The sequence below is a fragment of the Podarcis erhardii genome (genome assembly GCF_964252035.2).
Source record: "Podarcis erhardii genome assembly, chromosome: 2".
Taxonomy (NCBI): Eukaryota; Metazoa; Chordata; class Lepidosauria; order Squamata; family Lacertidae; genus Podarcis; species Podarcis erhardii.
Genome location: NC_138498.1, coordinates 115,521,542 through 115,541,276, shown reverse-complemented (window position 1 = coordinate 115,541,276; position 19,735 = coordinate 115,521,542). Strand labels below are relative to the sequence as shown.

At 47.6% G+C, this 19,735-nt stretch overlaps 2 protein-coding genes across 7 annotated transcripts in view; one reads left to right on the top strand and one right to left on the bottom strand.

The window, feature by feature from the left end:
• Positions 1 to 530: 530 nt before the first annotated feature.
• RNF5 (ring finger protein 5) lies at positions 531 to 10,692 on the top strand. 4 transcript variants are annotated; one of them, XM_081854017.1, is made up of 6 exons: positions 832 to 1,074; positions 1,640 to 1,658; positions 3,192 to 3,304; positions 4,362 to 4,416; positions 4,547 to 4,658; positions 9,118 to 10,692. In XM_081854017.1, exons 1-6 carry the CDS (start codon positions 932 to 934, stop codon positions 9,204 to 9,206), a joined length of 531 nt encoding a protein of 176 aa, XP_081710143.1. In that variant the 5' UTR covers positions 832 to 931; the 3' UTR covers positions 9,207 to 10,692. The 4 variants fall into 4 exon arrangements, with proteins under 4 accessions (XP_081710144.1, XP_081710145.1, XP_081710143.1 ...); XM_081854019.1 differs by lacking the exon at positions 4,547 to 4,658 and having other exon boundaries at positions 823 to 1,074; XM_081854020.1 differs by lacking the exon at positions 1,640 to 1,658 and having other exon boundaries at positions 893 to 1,074.
• Positions 10,693 to 15,897: 5,205 nt separating this feature from the next.
• The window catches only part of PBX2 (PBX homeobox 2), a 36,464-nt gene continuing 32,626 nt past the window's right edge, over positions 15,898 to 19,735 (bottom strand). For all 3 annotated transcript variants that reach the window (XM_081853626.1, XM_081853624.1, XM_081853625.1), the window contains exon 9: positions 15,898 to 19,723. In XM_081853626.1, the coding sequence (XP_081709752.1) occupies positions 19,631 to 19,723 (93 nt within the window). In that variant the 3' untranslated portion in view covers positions 15,898 to 19,630. The remainder of the gene's footprint in view (positions 19,724 to 19,735) is intronic.

Genomic DNA, 19,735 nt, shown 5'->3' with positions numbered 1-19,735 from the left:
AAATTGTGGTTTAAATGGGGCGGGTAAAATTACCAACATGGACCACAGTGGCACTGATGGATAGCAGGTTGCCATGCCAACAGCATCACTGGCAAGCAGGTGTCTGGTTGCTATGGTAACACCTCACTTTCTGCAGTTAAACCTGGTTGAGGAGTAGTTGACTTATCCAGGTAATAACTGTCTGCCATAGTGAAGGGCTCTGGGCTGACTTTTACTATAGACACCCTTATATCTTGATAGCTGCCATGACAACATGCTAAGATCTAAGGAAGAAGCAGTAAACTTAAGGCCCGAGGCAGGAAGTGATGTTTCACCTCCCATGAACCTTCGCCTTAAAAAATGGGCAAGCTTGGCACAGCTCAGCACGAGAGCAGACTCCGCCCTTTGGCCAAAGACTCTGATTGTTCATTGGCCACCCTATAATGCAATCGTGATTAGTTCCCGCCCCGAACTGGGATTCTGGCCAATCACAATATGCTTGGGCGTGTGCTTGCCTTTCGTGCTTTCAACTGCATTCCAGACGTGCCCTTCGTGCATCCGCCCCCAATCCCTGCTGTCTTGCTCTTGACAGGTTGCCTTTCCAGTCAATCAGGCTACGCCCCACCCCCACATCGCGCTTTAAAGTCACATGACATCTTATTTTGCTCGACGGCGGGAGGCGGGAGAGTGAGGCCTCCCTTAACCAATAACGTAACCTCATATTTTGACACCCGAGCGATGCAGCCAGTCAAAAAAGTTTCGAGCGCCCCCCCCCTAGAGCTGTGAAGGCGGGACTAACTCGGACGTGCGCAATCATCTTCGCCAGGTGCCACAACGGACTGCCTCTGCCTCCAATGAAATATCGGCAAGGCGAGAAAGACGGGCGCCGGGGCCAATTGCTGAAGAGCGGGCGTGTCCGGCTCCCCTCCTTCAGTTTAAGTGAGGGCGGAAGATGGCGGCGGCGGCCGGGATGGGTCCGGGGGTCCCGGACGGGGAAGCCGAGGGTTCAAACCGCGACCGCAGCGCTTTCGAATGCAATATCTGCCTGGAGCCTGCCAGAGAGGCCGTCATTGGGCTCTGCGGCCACCTGTACTGGTGAGGAGGAGTGGGGAGCAGAAAGGGGCGTGGCCCTGAAGAGTTGGGGGGCAGCCTTAAAAGGGCGGGGGGGGCACAGAACAAGGTGCCTGGCAGGGAGACCTACCATTGTTCTTACTGGGTCTGGCAGGTGGAAGGTTTGCTCCATTGCAAAGAAGCCTGGGAAAGAAGCTTCACCTGCTGGATTTCTGCCTGTCGGGATGGCCTTAAAGCTGCAGGGGCTGCACCAGATTTCGCTTGACTTCGACTGCCACTTCACCACTGTCTAAAAACCAAAGAGGGTGGGTGGCAACCTCGAAGGACAGACCATGTGGCATCACACGGTTAGGGTGTGTGGATCAGAACCAGGCTCTGTGAAGCTCCCTGTGCGTGATGTGTGGCCAGTTGCGGGATTAGCTTTCAGAAGGTATCCAGGGTGCGAATTTCAGAACCTAGAGCTTTTCTCTGTGTGGCCTTAGTGGGGCATATGATTCTTGTTTTTTTAAAACAAACAAACCAACCAAAATTGCATTATTATTCCAGGTTTTAAAAGGGTCACTCGCTTTTTCTTCTCTTTTTTTCCTAGCTGGCCGTGTCTTCACCAGGTGAGTGTCTCCCTTTCCTCGGCTGCTGACCTTTAGGGCGAGGAAAGGTGAAGGTGTCAAAGGACGTCATTGAGGGAACCTGCCCTGGTGTGTGAGCCTACCTGCCATGGTGTCAGCCTGCCAGGCGGCCAATCTAGATGCCTATGGGAAGCTCGCAAGCAGGACCTGAGTGCAACAGGGCCAGTTTGTGGAGTCCCCACAGGCTATTGGGAGAACAGGATTCTCAAATAGATAGGCCATTGGTCAGATCCAGGCATGGCCAAACTTGGCCCTCCAGATGTTTTGGGACTACAGTTCTCATCATCCCTGACCACTGGGGCTGTTAGCTAGGGATGATGGGAGTTGTAGTCCCCAAACATCTGGAGGGCCAAGTTTGACCATGCCTGGTCAGATCCAACAGTCTCTTCTTATGTTTTTATGGGAGGCAGGCTTTTATAGGAGGCTTTAATAATATTTGTGCCTATTGAGGATGCTCAAGGAAAATGCAACCTCCATGTGCAGAAGCGATATATCTTTTTAACTGCTGAAGGCAAACCACAGGAGAAGAGAGCAGGTTTATCTGTGTTCTACCTTGTTTGTGAGCCTTCCTTTTGTTTCTAATCTGGCAGACTTCTGTTGAGACAGAATCCTGATCAAGATGGACCATTGGTCTCACCTGGTTAAATATTTCCTATTGGAGCAGCTGGCCTTGAATTGAACCTTTCCACCACCAATAAGAAGTCTGTCTGTGCTTAATTAGTAAAAAAATAACAGAGTTCTGTTGTGCTCAGATCCTGCTTGAGGCCATTGGCCATTGTGAGAAAAGGAGGCTGGTTTAAGATGGTCTGGGGACCTTGGGCAAAGCCAGAGGCAAAAGTGAGCAGAGTCGCAAATGTGAATTTTGCCTGCACTCAGCTCTCACCTGTGGTTCCTAGAAGCTGTCAGCGTGTGACAGCAGCCACAGCCCAGGAATAGCTTTGTCTGGCAGGCTAAACCAGGTGAGGGCAGCCGATGGGTTTCAAACCCTCGGTGAGTTAGGGGCTTCCTCAGCGTTGAAGACAGGCTTCAGCAGATTAGACCAGTGGTGGGTCCAACAGTCAAAAAGGCTGTAGAGGAAGTGAGGGGCAGATGGGGCTCGTCAACCTCCAGACACACTGCCCAAACCTACGCCCTAGGGAGGTCATTTTTGTGCTGCTACCGCAATGGTTTAACTTCACCCCCAGATGCACTCTCCATTGTCTCTTGGGACAGATGGATGCAAACAACAACAGTAGCGTAGTTGTACACCCTTCTCTGTCTTCCATTCAGACAAGCAAGAGGCATGATCAGAGTTCAAGGTCTCATTCCAGTCAGGCAAAACATTTGGGTTTGAAGCAGGGTCAGGGTGGGGTGGATGGCCTGGAGAGAGTTCTGCATTTGTGCCCACTTGCCTGCCTGCTCATCTGCCCTGGGGGCCTGAGATTTCCCTGCCCTGGTTACATATCATCTGCATATCTTTGGGGACAGGTGGGAGAAACTCTTCCACATTCACTGCCATCTTTCCCCCCTCCATAGTGGCTAGAAACTCGGCCAGAGCGCCAGGAGTGTCCTGTATGCAAGGCAGGAATCAGCCGGGACAAAGTCATCCCTCTCTATGGACGTGGAAGCTCCGCCCAGCAGGATCCCAGGTAATCATTTCCCTTTACTATGCTCCCTGCTAGTTTGGTAATCCTCAGTGATAGTGGAATTCTGGGCTAGAGTGGTATTTCCTTTTCCTGTAGGCTGGTTGGTCTCCCTCCCTTTCTTCTGCAATATCTCTCGCTGTGAGTCCTTTACTGGCTCTGAAGAGTCTCTTATTCTGATAAAAGGAAAGATTTGTAACTTTCCGGGTCCCAAGCCCAGTATCTCTGGGCAACTGCCTAGCCCAGGAATGTGTGATAAATAGAATCATAGAGTTGGAAGGGACCAGTAGAGTCATCGAGTCCAATTCCCTGCAATCTCAACTAAAGCATCCCGGCCTCTGCTTAAGGAAGGAGATTCCACCACCTTCCGAGGGCGTCTGTTCCTCTGTCAAACATTTCTTACCATCAGAAAGTTCTTCCTGACATTTAGTCAGGCATCTCCTTTCCTGTCATTTGAATCCACAAGATGGCCACGAACTTGAATTGCTTTAAAAGGGGCGATGACAGATTCATGGAGCAGAGAGCTATCGATGGCTAGTAGTCGTGCCTCTGAAAATCAGTTGTTGAGAATCGCAAGCAGGGAGTGCGCCATTGCTTCCCATGCGCATCCAGTTGGCTGCTGTGAGAACAGAATGAATGACTAGGTGGGCCTTTGGCCACATCCAGCAAAACACTTCTGAAGCTGCAGATGCTCTCCTTCCAATGTAAACATGTTGCCTCTCGGCTGCATTGAATTGCAGGCTCAGGGCAAGGACCTGCTCCGTCCTCTGTAGATCTTCCAAGCACAGCCACCACCTCCCCCAGTGTTTTGTAAATACTACATCCTTATCCTAATGTGTTTTTAAAATCCCTTCTGCGCCCTGTTATGGGGAAGACAGGGGATGATGGTGAAAATACTGCATAGCTGTCAACCTTTCCCTTTTCTTGCGAGGAATCCTATTCAGAATAAGGGAATTTCCCTTTAAAAAGGGAAACATTGACAGCTATGAAATACTGATGAATGGGAGGAGTGTCTGCCTACCTGCCAGTGCTGTTTATGCATATCCCCCCCTTCCTATCACAGGTTGAAGACCCCTCCTCGGCCACGAGGGCAGCGCCCAGAGCCGGAGTCTCGAGGGGTGAGTGGCACTTGCTTGTAGCCCTCTATAGACTGATCCCGGCTGGAATGCTTTGCAGTTTGCAGCAGACTACTAACCTACGTTTTCCCCCTTTCTGTTTTTTGCCCCCTGCTCCCCCTCCCTCCGACAGGGCATGGGCGCCTTTCCTGATGCGGCCACTGGCTTCCACATGGCATTTGGCATTGGCGCGTTCCCCTTTGGGTTTTTTGCCACTGGCTACAGTACCCCAGGAGAAAGGGCAGGTAATGCACTACTTTTAAAAACAGGTCTAAGCTTGTTGCACAAATCTGCCCATAAGGGCACACTCAAATTCTACAGCTGTGCTCACTCGTCCGATCAACCAGCCTCTGGGATTATTATTATTATTAATTTATACCCCAGCCACTCTGGATGGCTCCTAACAGAGTATTAAAAATATGATAAAACATCAAACATTAAAAACTTTCCTAAACAGGGTTGCCTTCAGATGTCTTCTAAAAGTCAGATAGTTGTTTATTTCCTTGACATCTGGTGGGAGGGCGTCCCACAGGGCAGGCGCCACTACTAAGAAGGCCCTCTGCTTGGTTCCCTGTAACCTCACTTCTTGCAATGAGGGAACCACCAGAAGGCCCTCGGCGCTGGACCTCAGTGTCTGGGCTGAACAATGGGGGTAGAGACGCTCCTTCAGGTATACTGGACCGAGGCCGTTTAGGGCTCTAAAGGTCAGCACCAACACTTTGAATTGTGCTCGGAAACGTGCTGGGAACCAATGGAGGTGTTATATGGTCTTGGCGGCCACTCCTAGTCACCAGTCTAGCTGCTGCATTCTGGATTAGTTGTAGTTTCCAGGTCACCTTCAATGGTAGCCCCACGTAGAGCGCATTGCAGTAGTCCAAGTGGGAGATAACGAGAGCATGCACCACTCTGGCGAGACAGTCCATGGGCAAGTAGTTGGTAGTTGTTGGGGTCTGTCTGCCTCAAGAGATAATGGAGGACACCTCCAGGGGTGAAGTCAAACTGCTGTGTTAGCAGCATCAAAGTGACCTCTCTGAGGCGCAGGCCTGGGCTGCCCAAAGGACAAGACCCACCTCTCATCTTCGCTGATGTGGTGCAAAGGAAAGCAGAGCAAGAGTTTTGACAACAGCTCGGCTGCAGCAGTTGCCAGAAGGAGGCATGCAAAGCACCATCCAACTGTCTTAGGGACTCTGCTCCGGATTTGTGTAGGGTTTACTCCCTTAGCCTTTCCTACTTCTGAAGATATCCCGCAAGGCAGCATGGGTTTAGGATCAGACTTTTCCTTCTCCTACCTTCCCAGGTGGGTGAGCTTCACCTGTCCCTCCCTTCCGTGTATGCCATGTGCAGAAACTGCCTTCTCGACGGTTGGACCCACTATTGGTCTCATCCACCGAGTTTGCCAGAGCCTGTCTTCACATGAAGGGGACGTCCCTAACACACTGAGGGTTTGAAATCCATCAGCTGCCCTCAGCTGGTTTAGCTGGCCGGTCGAAGCCATTCCTGGGGTGTGACCACTGTCACACACCAACAGCTTTTAGACACCGCAGGTGAAAGAGCTGAGTGCAGGATGGGGACCAAAGGTGGGCAGACTACCCCAAAAGGAGCATGATGTGTCCCCCGGCAGAGGTACTACCCCTCCCTTAACACCCTGTACATCCCTGGGATTACTGTATTTTTCGCTCTATACGACGCACTTTTCCTCCTCCTAAAATGAAGGGGAAATGTGTGTGCATCCTATGGAGCGAATCCAGGCTTCAGGAAGCTATCCGCAAGCCTGCGGAACTCCCACCGGGCTTCGCAGGCTTGCGGATAGCTCCCTGCAGCCTGAAGCCCGGGGAGCGTGGCAGGAAGCTATCTGCAAGCCTGCGGAGCGCTCCCCCAGCCCGCAAGCTCCAGGAGTGGTGGCAAGGCTGCGCAACCATGCCTCCGCTCCCAGACCTGTTCTGGGGGCTGGGGCCGGGGGAAGCTCGGGCTTCCGCCGCCCCAGCCCCGTGGCTAAAAAGGAAGCCGGGCGCAGCCTCTCCCGGCTGGAGAGGTTGTGCGTGGCTAAAGAGGAAGCCAATTTCCCCCCCTAAAAACTAGGTGCGCCCTATGGGGTAAAAAATACGGTAATCTCTTGTGTTTTCCCATGCTACCCTTTGTGGGTTTTACCCAGGTAAAAGCTGCGTCCTCACCCTGATTTGCAGTGTCTGTGCTAAGTTCAAGTGTACCATTTTTTTGCGGCTGGGCTTGGGCAAGGCACCATGTCTCTCCCTGCTAAGCTGCCACTAATAGAACTTGGCAGCAGCCCCGTGCTGGGTCACGTTTACACAAGCAGGTGCTTGAGTCTTAACCTGTGCTTGAAATCCTTACCGTTCCACTTTACTGGCTTAGAGAAGGAGTTGTTCCACCGTCATGCTCTCACACGCGTCCCTTTCATGTTCCTCTCTCTCCAGGGCTGCGTTACTTCCTTCTGAGTAGTAGCATCTCTTTCCTTCTCTGTATCTGGAGAGGGATTTTAGCTCGGCATCAGAACACTTGCCTTGCATTCACAAGGTCCGAGGTTCCATCCCATAGTGGTATCTCCAGTTAAAAGGATTGCTGGTGACATGTTCTGGGAAAGGATCTCTCTCTCTCTCTCTCTCTCTGCCAGAGATCCTGGAGGAGCACTGCCAGTCAGAGCAGACAGTACTAGTCTAGATTGTCTAGCCTTAACCAGTATCAGGTCGCTTCCTACCTTCTCTTCCTGCCTCAAGTCTTAGGGTAGGGAACTTCTGATCTGCAGGCCATGTTTGGCCCTCAAGGCTGTTTGGTCTAAGCCATGCCCACCCACTCTGCAATCAGCTGGTTGTTGGGGGCTTGCATAGCTCCAGGCAGGGTGTTTTGCAAATCCTGAGCGCTGTAGCCTTTGTAGCTCTAGCAATACATGGAGATCTGCCCTGATTATCATGATACATCCATAATTACCGTATTGGCCTGAATATAAGCCTCACTTTCCCCCCAAATTCTGACTTAAAGTGCGACTTAAATTCGCAACCTTACAAAAATTGGCTTTTACATTATCACTGCTGAAACAGACAGACGTTAAAATGGAATGGGTGTGAGTGCCTGCAGAATTTTAAGGGAGCAGCTTATATTTGGGTACTGTCTTTTTTTCTTTTTTCCCCTTGAATTTTAAAGGTGCAGCTTATATTTGGGTGTGACTTATATTCAGGCCAATATGGCATTATTATTGTATAATTATAAGATTATTGTATAAGGACGTGTCATTTGGGGGGATCATTCTTAATTTTTGCACATTTCTTCAGTGACTGGTCATAAAAAAATTGTTTTTGGGTATGAAGAATTCAAATTGGCTATTATTTTTGTCATCAGACAACACTGAGCTTGGTAAGTCTATGTTTGATGAAGAAGCCCATAAGCTGCTTTTGGCAAACCAAATAATTTAAAATTTAACTTCTGGAAATGTCAGGTAATACCAAACAATGATGATGATGATGATGATGATGATGATGATGATGATGATGATAATAATAATATATGAGACGGAAGATACTTCTATTCCACCCCTAACACAATAATCTCTGTGGAGAGGATACTTGAGGTGATAATACATAAATAAACATATTGTTTGTGTACTATGCACTGCATATGAAACATTAAAAATGTACCACTAGACATGTTACAGTAGTTATATGTTGTTCTTGTATTTAAATGCAAAACAATAAAAATTGTTGGGAAAATAATATGAATAACAGTAGTAATAATGATAATAATAATAATAATAATAATAGTAATAATATATTACTGTAAGTACTTGGCAATCATTTTTAATTATTTCTATGCAGTCTTATACACATTTTGCTTACCAAGCAAAACTAGATGATGAGGATGATGAGGATTCATTCATTCATTCATTCATTCATTTTCTTATCTGTACCCCACCCATCTGGCTGGGTTGCCCCAACCACTCTCAGCGGCTTCCAACACATATAAAAACATAATAAAACATCAAACTTTAATAAGAACAATCTGATCCAATATTAAAGAGTCACAATAACTTTAAAATAGACAACTCATATCAAATAATGCAATTTTCAGTAATCCATTAGAAATTATGTTAATTTAATTTTTTAGCATCCCTCATTTTTGGAATTTGAAAGCTGAATTCTTCAAATATGTCTCAGTGTATCATCTTATTAGAAGGGGTGTGATGACTGTGACTTTTGAATTTGCCACTACACTTACTGCCTGGAAATGGATTTATATGAAAATGGTATCGGCTACCTTAACTTTTGGGGACGCGGGTGGCGCTGTGGGTTAAACCACAGAGCCTAGGACTTGCCAATCAGGTTGGCAGTTCGAATCCCAGCGACGGGGTGAGTTCCCATTGCTCAGTCCCTGCTCCTGCCAACCTAGCAGTTTGAAAGCATGTCATAGTGCAAGTAGATCAATAGGTACCACTCCGACAGGAAGGTAAACGGCGTTTCCGTGCGCTGCTCCGGTTTGCCAGAAGCGGCTTTGTCATGCTGGCCACATGACCCGGAAGCTGTACGCCGGCTCCCTCGGCCAATAAAACGAGATGAGCACCGCAACCCCAGAGTCGGCCACGACTGGACCTAATGGCCAGGGTTCCCTTTAGCTTTACCTTGAATTTTGCATCTACCTGTAATGGTATATGGTGCCTCCTCCTAACCTTGAGCTCCTCCGTCTCTCTTTTTTGCTTAGACGCAGAAGCTGCCCGCCCATCCAGCTGGCAGGATTCGCTCTTCCTCTTCATTGCCATCTTCTTTTTCTTTTGGCTGCTTAGTGTCTGACTGGCTGGACTCCGCTGGACTTGCCCTGTACTAAAAAAAAGAAGGAAGTCTATCAGAACAGGATAGAAGGACTTTCAAACTATGGGGAGGGGAAGGGGCAGCTGCGGGGAGGAGGGTGGAATCATTTCCTGCCTGCGCCCAGGCGAGGCAGGAGGGGACTGACCTGCAGGGTGGAGGGCAAGGTGGCAGAGCCGGGGCCTGGTGTTTATCCCTCCTCAACCTCCCTCCTTCACCCCCCTACGCAGAATTAAAAGTATAATAGGGTGACTTGGGGAGCTGACGATGCAAAAGAGGTGTATATTTGTGTTCAAAGTGTATCTGTGTGTATGTGGGGGCGGGGGGCAAGTCGTAATTATCAAGGTGTTTTCATTGTTTCCTCTAATCGCCCTTGACTGAAGCGTTCCAAAGTTTGCCTGAATTGCAGGTGGGCTGTGTTAAAAAAAAATAATGGAGAAGATGTAGAAGAAGGTAGCCGTCAGGAGCTGTGGGGCCCGGGAGCCAAATCCGGCCTGTCAGTCCTCTGCTCTACTCACCCCCCCATGATATTTTGCTCACCTGCATTCTCCCTCCTTGCAGGCCAGAGGGGTTTGGGGGGGGGGCTATCACTTACTCAATAGCATTAATGGGACAAAATCCCACATTTGCAGCCAGACCACCCTCTCTTAACGGCTTAAATGCATCTCTTGGCAACTAGGCCTCAAACAACGACAACAAAATCGAGATTCGTTCCTACCTGTAAGCTTACAGTGGCATGAAATGCTACGTAGTGGGGAAAAGGGGGCGTTTTTAGGAGGGGAAGAGAGCTGTGGTCTCCCTCCCTCTTTTCTTTATAGGGGCAAAAAGCCCACCACACCCACCTGCCTCAGCAGGTGTTGCGGTAGGGGGAGCAGAGGCAAGAAAAGTAGGGCAGTGGGGTGATAAAAGCAAGAGGTGGGCTATGGCAATGGAGGGCGCCACAGGAAAAACATCAGGGCTTCTTCCTCCCCCCCCCCCCCCGCATTCCTGTGGCCAACCACTGGGAGGGAAATGGGCCTCAGGTGTGTTAATTTAACTGGTCACAATGAAGTTCCTTGTGGTTAGTTTTATATATAATAATAATAATGTCCCGTCTCACCCCTTTAAAAAAATTGACTTCCAGAGATGTAAGAAGCCACGTACTTTTACAGACTGTTTTATTTTCTAGGCTGGTGACGAAGGACTAGTCAACTGGCTGTATTTCTCTCTTTCCCCCTGGTGCCCTCCCCTCAATCTTCTGAGGTCGTATGGTACAGTCAGCGCTGGTGGGATTTGTCACTGCTTGGGTTGGGATGGGGGCGGGCGGGGGGAGTAGCCTTGGCTGGACTAACAGTATTTAATTGCCCAGAAATCTCTGTTGGGGGGACGGGACTCACCCACCCACTTCCCTTTCTTCCCATTTGGGTGACAAGAGGGAAGATGTGATGTAAATTAACCGATGCTGTAAAATTAAATTAACCTGTGATTCATATCTGCTTGCGAGTGCAGTCTCCTTGCTGTTTTCTGATGTTGCGAGAGGTGTGCGTGTGGGAAACATTGGGCAGGTTGATAAGAGATGATTTGCGCAACTCATTCCGCTGACTTGTGTGATGCGGTGGGGTTGAGGGAGTGCCTTATGTAAGCAAACAGAAGTCCAGCAGCCAAAGGCCCTCGTCATCCAACGTCCTGTTTTCAAAGTGGTCCACCAGATCGTTTCTGGGAAGCCCTCAAGGACTACCTTTCTCCGTACGAACCTACCCGGACCCTGACATCATCATCTGAGGCCCTTCTTCATGTACCTCCTCCAGGACAGGTTTGGAGCATGGCAGCACGAGAACGGCCTTTTCTGCAGTTGCACCTTGTTTGTGGAACACTCTCCCCAGGGAGGTTCAGGTGGCACCTTCATTATACATCTTTAGGCACAAGGCAAAAACATTCCTTTTCGGCCATTGGCAGACTGACCTTCTATGCCCTTTTAAATGTGTTGTGGAAGGGGGAATTGTTGGTTTATGTTCTTATTTTTATTATGTGTTTTGTTTTATTTTGTAATTTTATGTTGTGAAACGGCCTGAGATCTATGGATCAAAAGCGGTATACAAATTTTAATATTAATAATAGAATTGTAGAGTTGGGTCGGTCATCTAGTCCAACCCCCTGCAATGCAGGGATTGTTTCCTCAGTTTGGGTCTCGAACCCACAACCCTAAGGGTCACATGATCTACCAACCGAGCTATCTATTTGCTCCCTCTGCATGTTGCATTATTATATAAGCCTGTTTTCCTTTTTTCCTGAAAAGGCCCCAAAGTTGTAGTTTTATGGCTTTGAGGTGTTCCAGTCCCTTGTTTTCATTACCTTTTCCCAACTGCTGTGGGAAAACACAGGGGTAGACAGATCTAGGTGTCTTGTATTAGATCAGCAGTGGCTTCTTGTCCCGCAATTATTTTAGAATAGAAACAACACAATGACTTATTTCCACCCAATTTTAGCCACTGAAATGAAGCTACCCTGGAGCGCATGTTTTTGTAACAGGACTATGAGTTTGGTTGAGTTCTTGGTACTGAAAACCAAGTCTTGAGCTCAGAATGACCTCGGTAACATCCTGTTATTTAATCCTAAGTGAATTCTAAGTCTCTTGCACCAGCTTCTGGTTGGTAATCTTGGGCTTTTTTAATTATTATTGAATTTATATACTGCCCTATACCCAGAGGTTTCTTCTGCTTAGAAACAACCACCCAGATGAGATCCAACAAAGTGGAAATCTCCCCCCTCCCCCTGCTTTTAATAGGGGAAGACACAAAACTATTCCCAATTTGAATGCACCAGAAATGGGATACTGCTAAACTTATTTTTAATCCCTAGCAATGGAATTTGTCTTCCCACCCCCCATCCACTGCTACTGCATTGAGTTGTTAAAAAAAATTCAAGCCATTGTCACGCAAGCACTCTTTCCTGTTTGGTTACATCCCAGATCCCATCAGCTTCTGAAAAGTTTGCCCTTGCTTATGTTAAGAACATAGCATCCGTGCTGCGTCATGCCAAAGGCCCATGAGGTCCAGCTATGGAATTCACGCTCAATGAAGGTAGAACAGCCACTGATACGACTGATCAGTCACAAACGTGTCTAAATCCTTTCAAAGCCACCCAAATTAGTGACTTTTGAGCGTGAATTCCATAGTTTTAACTATGCGCAGTGTGAAGAAGCACTTTGCCTGCCCTGAATCTTCCAACGTTCAGCTTTTTTGGGTGCCCCATCTGGAGATCTAGCGTCATAAGGAAGAAAAAAACTTGATCCTCTTTCTCTCCACAACATGCAGATTTATGCCCCTCTTATCCGGTCTCCTCATTTGCTCGGTTTGGGGAAATCCTTTTGGAAGGCTTCTCAAATCTGCTTGGATTTCCATCCTGAATAACCGGGTCTTGTCTGCAGTGATGGCAGCCATGCCCTATAGAACACAGTCATCTAGCCCAGCCGCCTGCAATCCAGGCATCTGTTCGCTCCTAACTCCAGATCATCCATGAACATGTTAAATAGCAACAGCCCCGTCCTTTGTGCGAGATGGGGGACACCTCCAGTTTATATTGCATTTACTCTTTAGTTCCTATTCGTTAGCTGAAGATCTAGAGTGCACACCCTTTCTGTAGTATGCCTGCTAACTCAGAACTCTTTAAGTTCTCTAAAGTAGAAATAATGGGAAAGCACCAGTGGAAAAAAATATATTTTATTGTTTAGGCAAAACTGTACAAGAGAGTGATGGGGGAACCTCCAGAGTATATTCCCCCCCCCCCCCGTTGAAATCCATCCTTCCTCTGAAGCCTCCAAAGGCCCTCTGTATTTGTGGATCCCTTTGCTTAGGCTTCCGTCTGCAAGGAAGTAACAGACTCCACCTCAGGGAAGCCAACTTTGGGGGTGGGGGTGGGACCTCTGTGACTTTCGACAGTAAAAATCCAACAGATGCTTTCTTTCTGCATCACTGTCATTACTACACTGGGGGAAAGGCAGTCACACCACCCAAATTAAACAATTGCATCCATGCCAAAAGGGCAGGGAGCCAGTTTTGGTCTAATGTTACTAAGACGGCTACTTAGCCCAGAAAAGAGCCCATTTTGATCTTTGGGTAGTTAAAAATGCAGGTGAGTGGGACATTCAGTGTTATAACATAGCCCACTCCGGGAGAGGAGTGTTCAAAAAGCATAAAGAAAAATGGGGGGAAATGGAACCACCATTTTACCACATTATCTATCCTTTTATGCATGTTAAAACATGAGAAATCTTGAACATGCACCTTGAAAGATCCTGTGTGTATATTCTTGCCCAGACATCTTAATTAACTCTCCATTTAACTTCACCGCCACCAAGGTAGCCAAAGGTTAGCCTTCTGCACATACTTGGGAGCATAAACTATTAAACTCGGCAAGACTTGCTCCCAAGTAAACATTTAATGGGCATGGGCTGGGTGCGGATGCTTTAGTTCTGTCAGGGCGCAGTTTGGGGTTTGCAACAGAATCCTCAGAAACATTACCCAATGACAATTCCCAGAATGCTTTGGGGGGAGGGAGCCATGACACTTCTGTTGGTAAAGCCTTGCTTCAGATTTGCAGTGGCAATTCCCTGAGACTTAGGGGATCATCGCAACGACAAATCTCAATCATGGCTGTACCAATGGAAGGATCCCCCACCCCAGCCAAATGAACTGAAATTTGGGGTTCTCCATTCTTCCAGCGTGGCTGGAAAATCTATGGTCCTTTCAAACTCCCGTCAGTCATGATGGGGGTCACAGCCTAACATCACACGGGCCAATGGATCTCTATCATTGTCCTAGTGACTCCTCACTCCCCTTCTGCCTTTCTTTCTCTGTTAACATGCCTCTGTGCGCCTCTTAAATGCTTTTGTTCTCCCCTTCCAGCTCACCTATGCTCCCATGTGGGTCATGGGTTTGCCCCTTGGCTTACAAAAGGGCTTTTTATTTCTGTAGTGGGACAGAGCTGGGAGCAGATTAGATCCTGCCATTCCGTAGCCTCCAGCAAGAGAAACGCAAACAGCAAAAGCTTCCTGTTTGCTCTTGCGGCTGGGCATGTTGGGTGCACACATGCACTGTATTCCAGTGTAGGGTGAAGAAAGCGCAGAGGCACATAAACCACTCCACGAACAGCACTGGTGCACCTTTTTAAGAGTCTCACAAAGGGTGAAAATTGCCACAATGGTGGTTTCCATTACAGGTACATCATGTTGGGACCTCCTGAAATATTAAGGCTGCCCCAAAAGAGTCTCAAAACCTGCGTCTTAAATGGTGTATAAACTGGGCAGGGCTGACAACCAGCTAGTCAGGTGAGCGGTATTATTTGGTGCAGTGGTTCCCAAATTTCTGCACCTGTTTGTTAGATGTTAAGGTGCGCACCGGGGGGAAAACCAAAAAATTAAAAATGGGGAAAAGCCACCCCCCCAATCATTGGTACCAAAGGACAACCACCAGAAATGTGAATCTGGCTCATTCATTTTATCATTCTCATAAGTGTGCCATTCAGGGCCTTTCCTGGCACTGCTTTAGTTGTTGCGAAAAAAACAGAGGTGCCAGTACTCAAATGAAATGCTGAGGGTGCCAGCACAAAATGGTTGCCATGGGCATCCAAAAATAAATGAATGACATGGCGGTGCTCTGTACTGGTGAGCTCTGTCACACACAAAAAGCACTGCTTCTAGCTAATCTGGACGGGTCGGCAGGAGAACCAGGTTCTGGAAATCTCCTTCCATTGCCATCTTGTTTTGTATAACTACACCAGAAAGCTGCATATTGGAATGGAGAAATGTCGTGTGAATCCTTCCCCAGTCACACAGACCGTTTTCCCAGTCACATACTAAACCAACCCCTCACCCCACTTGCCTCACCTGGTAAAATATAGAAGTTACAAAACATACAATCACACAGAAATAATTAAGCCAACCCCCACTATTATTGTTAAAAAGAAAAAGAAAATACCGTGAGAGAGAAAAAACTACACATCTAGTTTGGCCTTAAGGCTGTAACTTATGTTGTCAATTCAAGTAGATCCAATTGGAATTTGTGTGCGGGAACTGTTTCAACATGGGTGTCCTAACCTCATTTATCTTTCCTCGTGTTGGCAGACAACCAGCCATTGTTTTAGGATTACCACTTAAAAGAGAAAATCAAAACCATAAGGAATAAGCTGCAGGGCCTGGTTTTGTTTTGTTTTGTAAGAAACAGAACAGGTACATCAGTCAGAAATTGGCCAAGTGGCAATCCTAACCTAACCCCTCGGCCTAAGAAACAAAATGGCTGCCGTCAGCCACCAAGGACCAGAACAGAGATTAAATGTTGTGCTAGGCAAATTGCTCCAAACAACTTTGTAAGCAGCTTCATGTGGCAAGCTGTGTGAAGTGGTTTCTCGTATGGTTCAAAGCTATTCCAACCCGCTTCACAGTGGACATTGGCATGGTGGAAAAAAACCCCCAAATAAGAGCTGTTCACAAAAATGTATTGGCACGTAAGCGCTTCTGCCACAAGACATTTTGAGCTTTCCCCCACACACTGCAAACTGGTCTGAATGGTGCAAAGTGTGGTTTGGTCTCTATGTGGGCTTATACAGATAACCAGCAAACAGGTGTGTGTGTTTTGGGGGTGAACCAGACTTTCTTCCCCACTCATTTCCTCCTCCTTTTACCCAAATGAATCCCAGGGCAAAAATTGTCTCCAATTTTATAGAAGAAAAATGATGATAATAAAAGCAAAGGCAATCTAGAGCAAGAAAACAAAACAAACCCAAAACAGAATAAGTCAAAACGGCCAGTCAGGGTGATGAACCCCAATACCCTCAGTCAAAGGGAACGGGGCAGGGAGGTTTTTTAGGGGGGGTCTCACAGCACTGTTCTCCCCCCAAAAAACCCCCACAGGGCACACAGAGGTAGCAGGTTCAAAAGGTCTCTGTCCCAAGACTCTATTGGTTTCTTGCGCCATGAGGTAATAAAGCTATTGGACTGACTAGCATGGAGCCCTCCCTGCGAGCAAGGGGGAGAGCAACTTGAAAAGTCTTATGTGGGTTTCCGTTGCTCCTAATGGGTCTCTCGTGCCATCAGGATTTGCGCCTGTCGCACCCAATGTCCACCCGTGGGTCTGAATCCCTCCGGCTTTGGCAACTTCCACAAGCAGGCCTTTCCTCCGTCCTTTGAACCATTCCTTCGTCATCTTTTGCAATCCGATTGCCTTTATCCACATTCCGTCTTTCGAGTTTTATTTTGGTATCTTCTCACGTCCAAATCCTCTTTTCTGATCCAAGTACACATTCCTCTTGTGAACAGGTGCCGCTGAATGCATGTCCCTCCCCCCCCCACAATCTATTGGATCTTTTCTACTTTATAATCCTTTCCCACTAAATCTTCTAATTTCCCTCTTTCCTGCCTGCAATCTCTTTGTTAGTTCCCAACTCTTTCGAGTTTCAATATTCCTGTCCTTCAGATTTGTCTTCCTTAGTTCATATTCTCTTGCCGGGAGATTTTAGCTTATCTCCCTACCATTTCTGCTTTCGCACTGTGTTTCATTCCCACCTCTCACTACTTTTGATATCGCTCTCTCCTATTTCATATTTCTCACCCAGTGTCTGCTCTTGTGCACTTGGATCCATTCTGTGTGGTTTTTACTAGATTTACTTTACAAGATTTTCCTTGTCTCCCTCCTCAGCTTCTGCCTCTTTCAGGTCATTCGCTTCCCAAGCAAAACTATTTACACACTCATACCATTTCTTTCCATCACAGTGGGGGAAACGCCTTACTCAATTCTGGATAAAACGGTCCTTTGAAATATAAACTATACTAGCTTCCTAAGCATCGCTAGCGACCCCTTTGGGCTGGAATTCATAGGAGCAAAGGGAGGGAAGGAAATCAATGAAGATGGGATACTGGAGTAATGCTTTTGGTTTGTTCAAATCCTCCATATTTGCATTGGGCTAAAGGAAAAATGGGAGCGTCAACTCGAGTGAGCTTTTCTGCACAAATCAGGATTCTGGAGCAGGTGGTGGTTGCACAACAAATGATATTTTGTTCCCAAACCTCCCCTAATATCTGTCCCTTCCTTTGAAAGACTATTGCGCTGCCAGAGCATTTAACCAGAATACGCTGTCCCTGGCAAAATGCAATTTCCCTGGCTGGTACTGTAGCACTTTCCTTGTTTTCCTACCTTCAGTTTCTCCATCCCTTGCAGATCTGCCACAGAGACTCTACCCAGTTGCAGAGGATTCTGGGAGTGTTCCTGGGGCATCTGATCAATCCACACTCAATCAAGCCATCACCAGATGTGAATTGAGAGAATATACCTTCAACCAAGCCTGCTGTCCCCACCCCCCTCTTTTGACTGGTGGTGATGGTGGGCAGATTCCCTTTCAAGGACACCCATCCATCAGGACCCACTTTCAGATCACAGGGGCTTCAAACCCCATTTTAAACCATACATTACATTAAGTCCCATCAATTAACCTGGTGGATTTTTAAAAAAACAAAAACTGCAAGCAGGACTCTTGCCAATAAAAAAGCCCCCTGAAGCAATTTCAGTAATGGCAGCTTTCCTTCCAAGGCAAGCAGACATTTTTGGGTGTGGAGGGGGATTTTTTGGAACTGCTCCACATGTCTGTTTTTAAAAGTGAAGAAATGAAATGGTGCATTTAACATAATTTATAGTTTGTCCCAGATACACAGCATATCTATTTAATGGGAAGGGATACTGCTATGCCCAACCTGTATCTCCACCATTCTGTAAACTCCCTTTAAAAAATATATTTAAAGGTCATTTTCTCCATTTTGAACGAGATTAGGGCCTGCACAAATATCACACAAAGAGGACTGTGACATTCAGAAACCTATCTGATTGTGCTTGGGTCAGACCAGGCAGAAAAGCCCTAAGATGGTGATGGGTGGAGAAAGGGAAAAGAACTTAACAGGGGGGAAATATCAAGAAAATAAGAAACAGCAGAGGAAAAAAACTCAAGAGAGAAACTGTACACACAATAAGAAATGGTTACAATGGGAAAAACTGAAATAGAGAGAGAAGAGGCCAAAAAAACCCAAACCAGCTCAGAAAGCAAGAGATTTGACAGAAAGAAAAGCAGACCCCCATCACCCATAATGCAGCTACAGTATACAGCATGTGTAATGTGGGGTGTGCTGGGCTCTCTTAGCCCTATGGCTTCCCCCACAACTTCTAGTCCTGCCTAGGAGATAGGAAGTTTGTGCTTATTACTACTTCCCCTCCCCTATTTTCTTGAACCGCCATTTTGGAAAGCCAGCCCCCACTGTCTTTCTGATAAAAGGTACCATGGTATGTTCTGTCTCTTTAGCGGGGAACCTTTGGCTCTCCAGATGCTGATAAACGACATCTCCCATCAACCCAAGCCAGCATGGCCAACAGCTGAAGACCAACAACCGTTGGAAGGCCAAAGGTTCCCCACTTCTGGCCTAATGGAAGAGCCCCTCACAACTTCTCTTCAGGGCTTTCTGATTCAGATGGTAGCCATCTTAGATCTTCATACCCACGGAACCTATTCACTGAGAGGTATAACGGTTTCTCCAGCCTAGGTGAGGGTTTCGCCATGGCTCCACACAATCTTGCAGCGAGGCCCTTGTATCGCCTTACATGTTCGTTTTCTGCCAAAATATTTCATAAGGATGTTGGTGTCTCTGGTCAGCACCAGCAAAGGAGATGCCTACCTTGAGTCCAGCCAGAATCCATGCCTGATTTCCCTTCTCTCTTTCTCTCTTTTATATATACATGCCATGTTCAAATCTCGACAGGAAGACGCCACAGTTTGCTATCTTGGAATCATCCCATCATGGAGAGATGCCAACTTAAGCCCTCTTCAGCCAACGTCTCTGCTCACCCTACTACCAAGAGACCCATTGCTGCTGCCATCTTGAATCACAATCCCACGATAAGCAGTTTAGATGCCATCTCGACGCCCCTCGGGCAGGTGTGCTTATCTACAAGGCCGAGCCAGCAGATTATGATATCGCATTGCAGGTACATTAGCTCATCTGCCTAGCCCCTCCAAGCAGACGGACCGCTTGAGATAGCCCCTCCCACCCGCTCCCCACCCCGCCTCCCACCGTCTTGGGTCCCCTTCACCGCTTCTAGAGTTGCGTCTTGCTTATTAAGAGGTGCTGTTCAGGATCATGGAAGGATCTTGGATCACAACGGGTGCCATCTTGAATTCATCGTCCCCATGGAGTGTTGCCACCTTGAATGCCAAGAGATGCTGTACTTGCTTCCCTCCCCTGCCCCGACACTGCGGGTGGTGCAGTGATCTCCTGCCAGGTGGGAGAAAAGACGAGTTCTTTCCCTGCCCAGCCTAGTTCAGCACTAGGGTTAATTCCCTCCCCTCCACTGGAGCCAGGAAGAAAACGACAGAGGAGGGAGCGCAGCCCAGCAGGATCAGTTGGAGGTGTCAGAGTGGACACTACCAGGACCTTCTGTTGGGGAGGTCACAGAGGATGGGGTGGCTGCTTCTTGCCAGCCACCATTGGCCTGGTGAAAAAA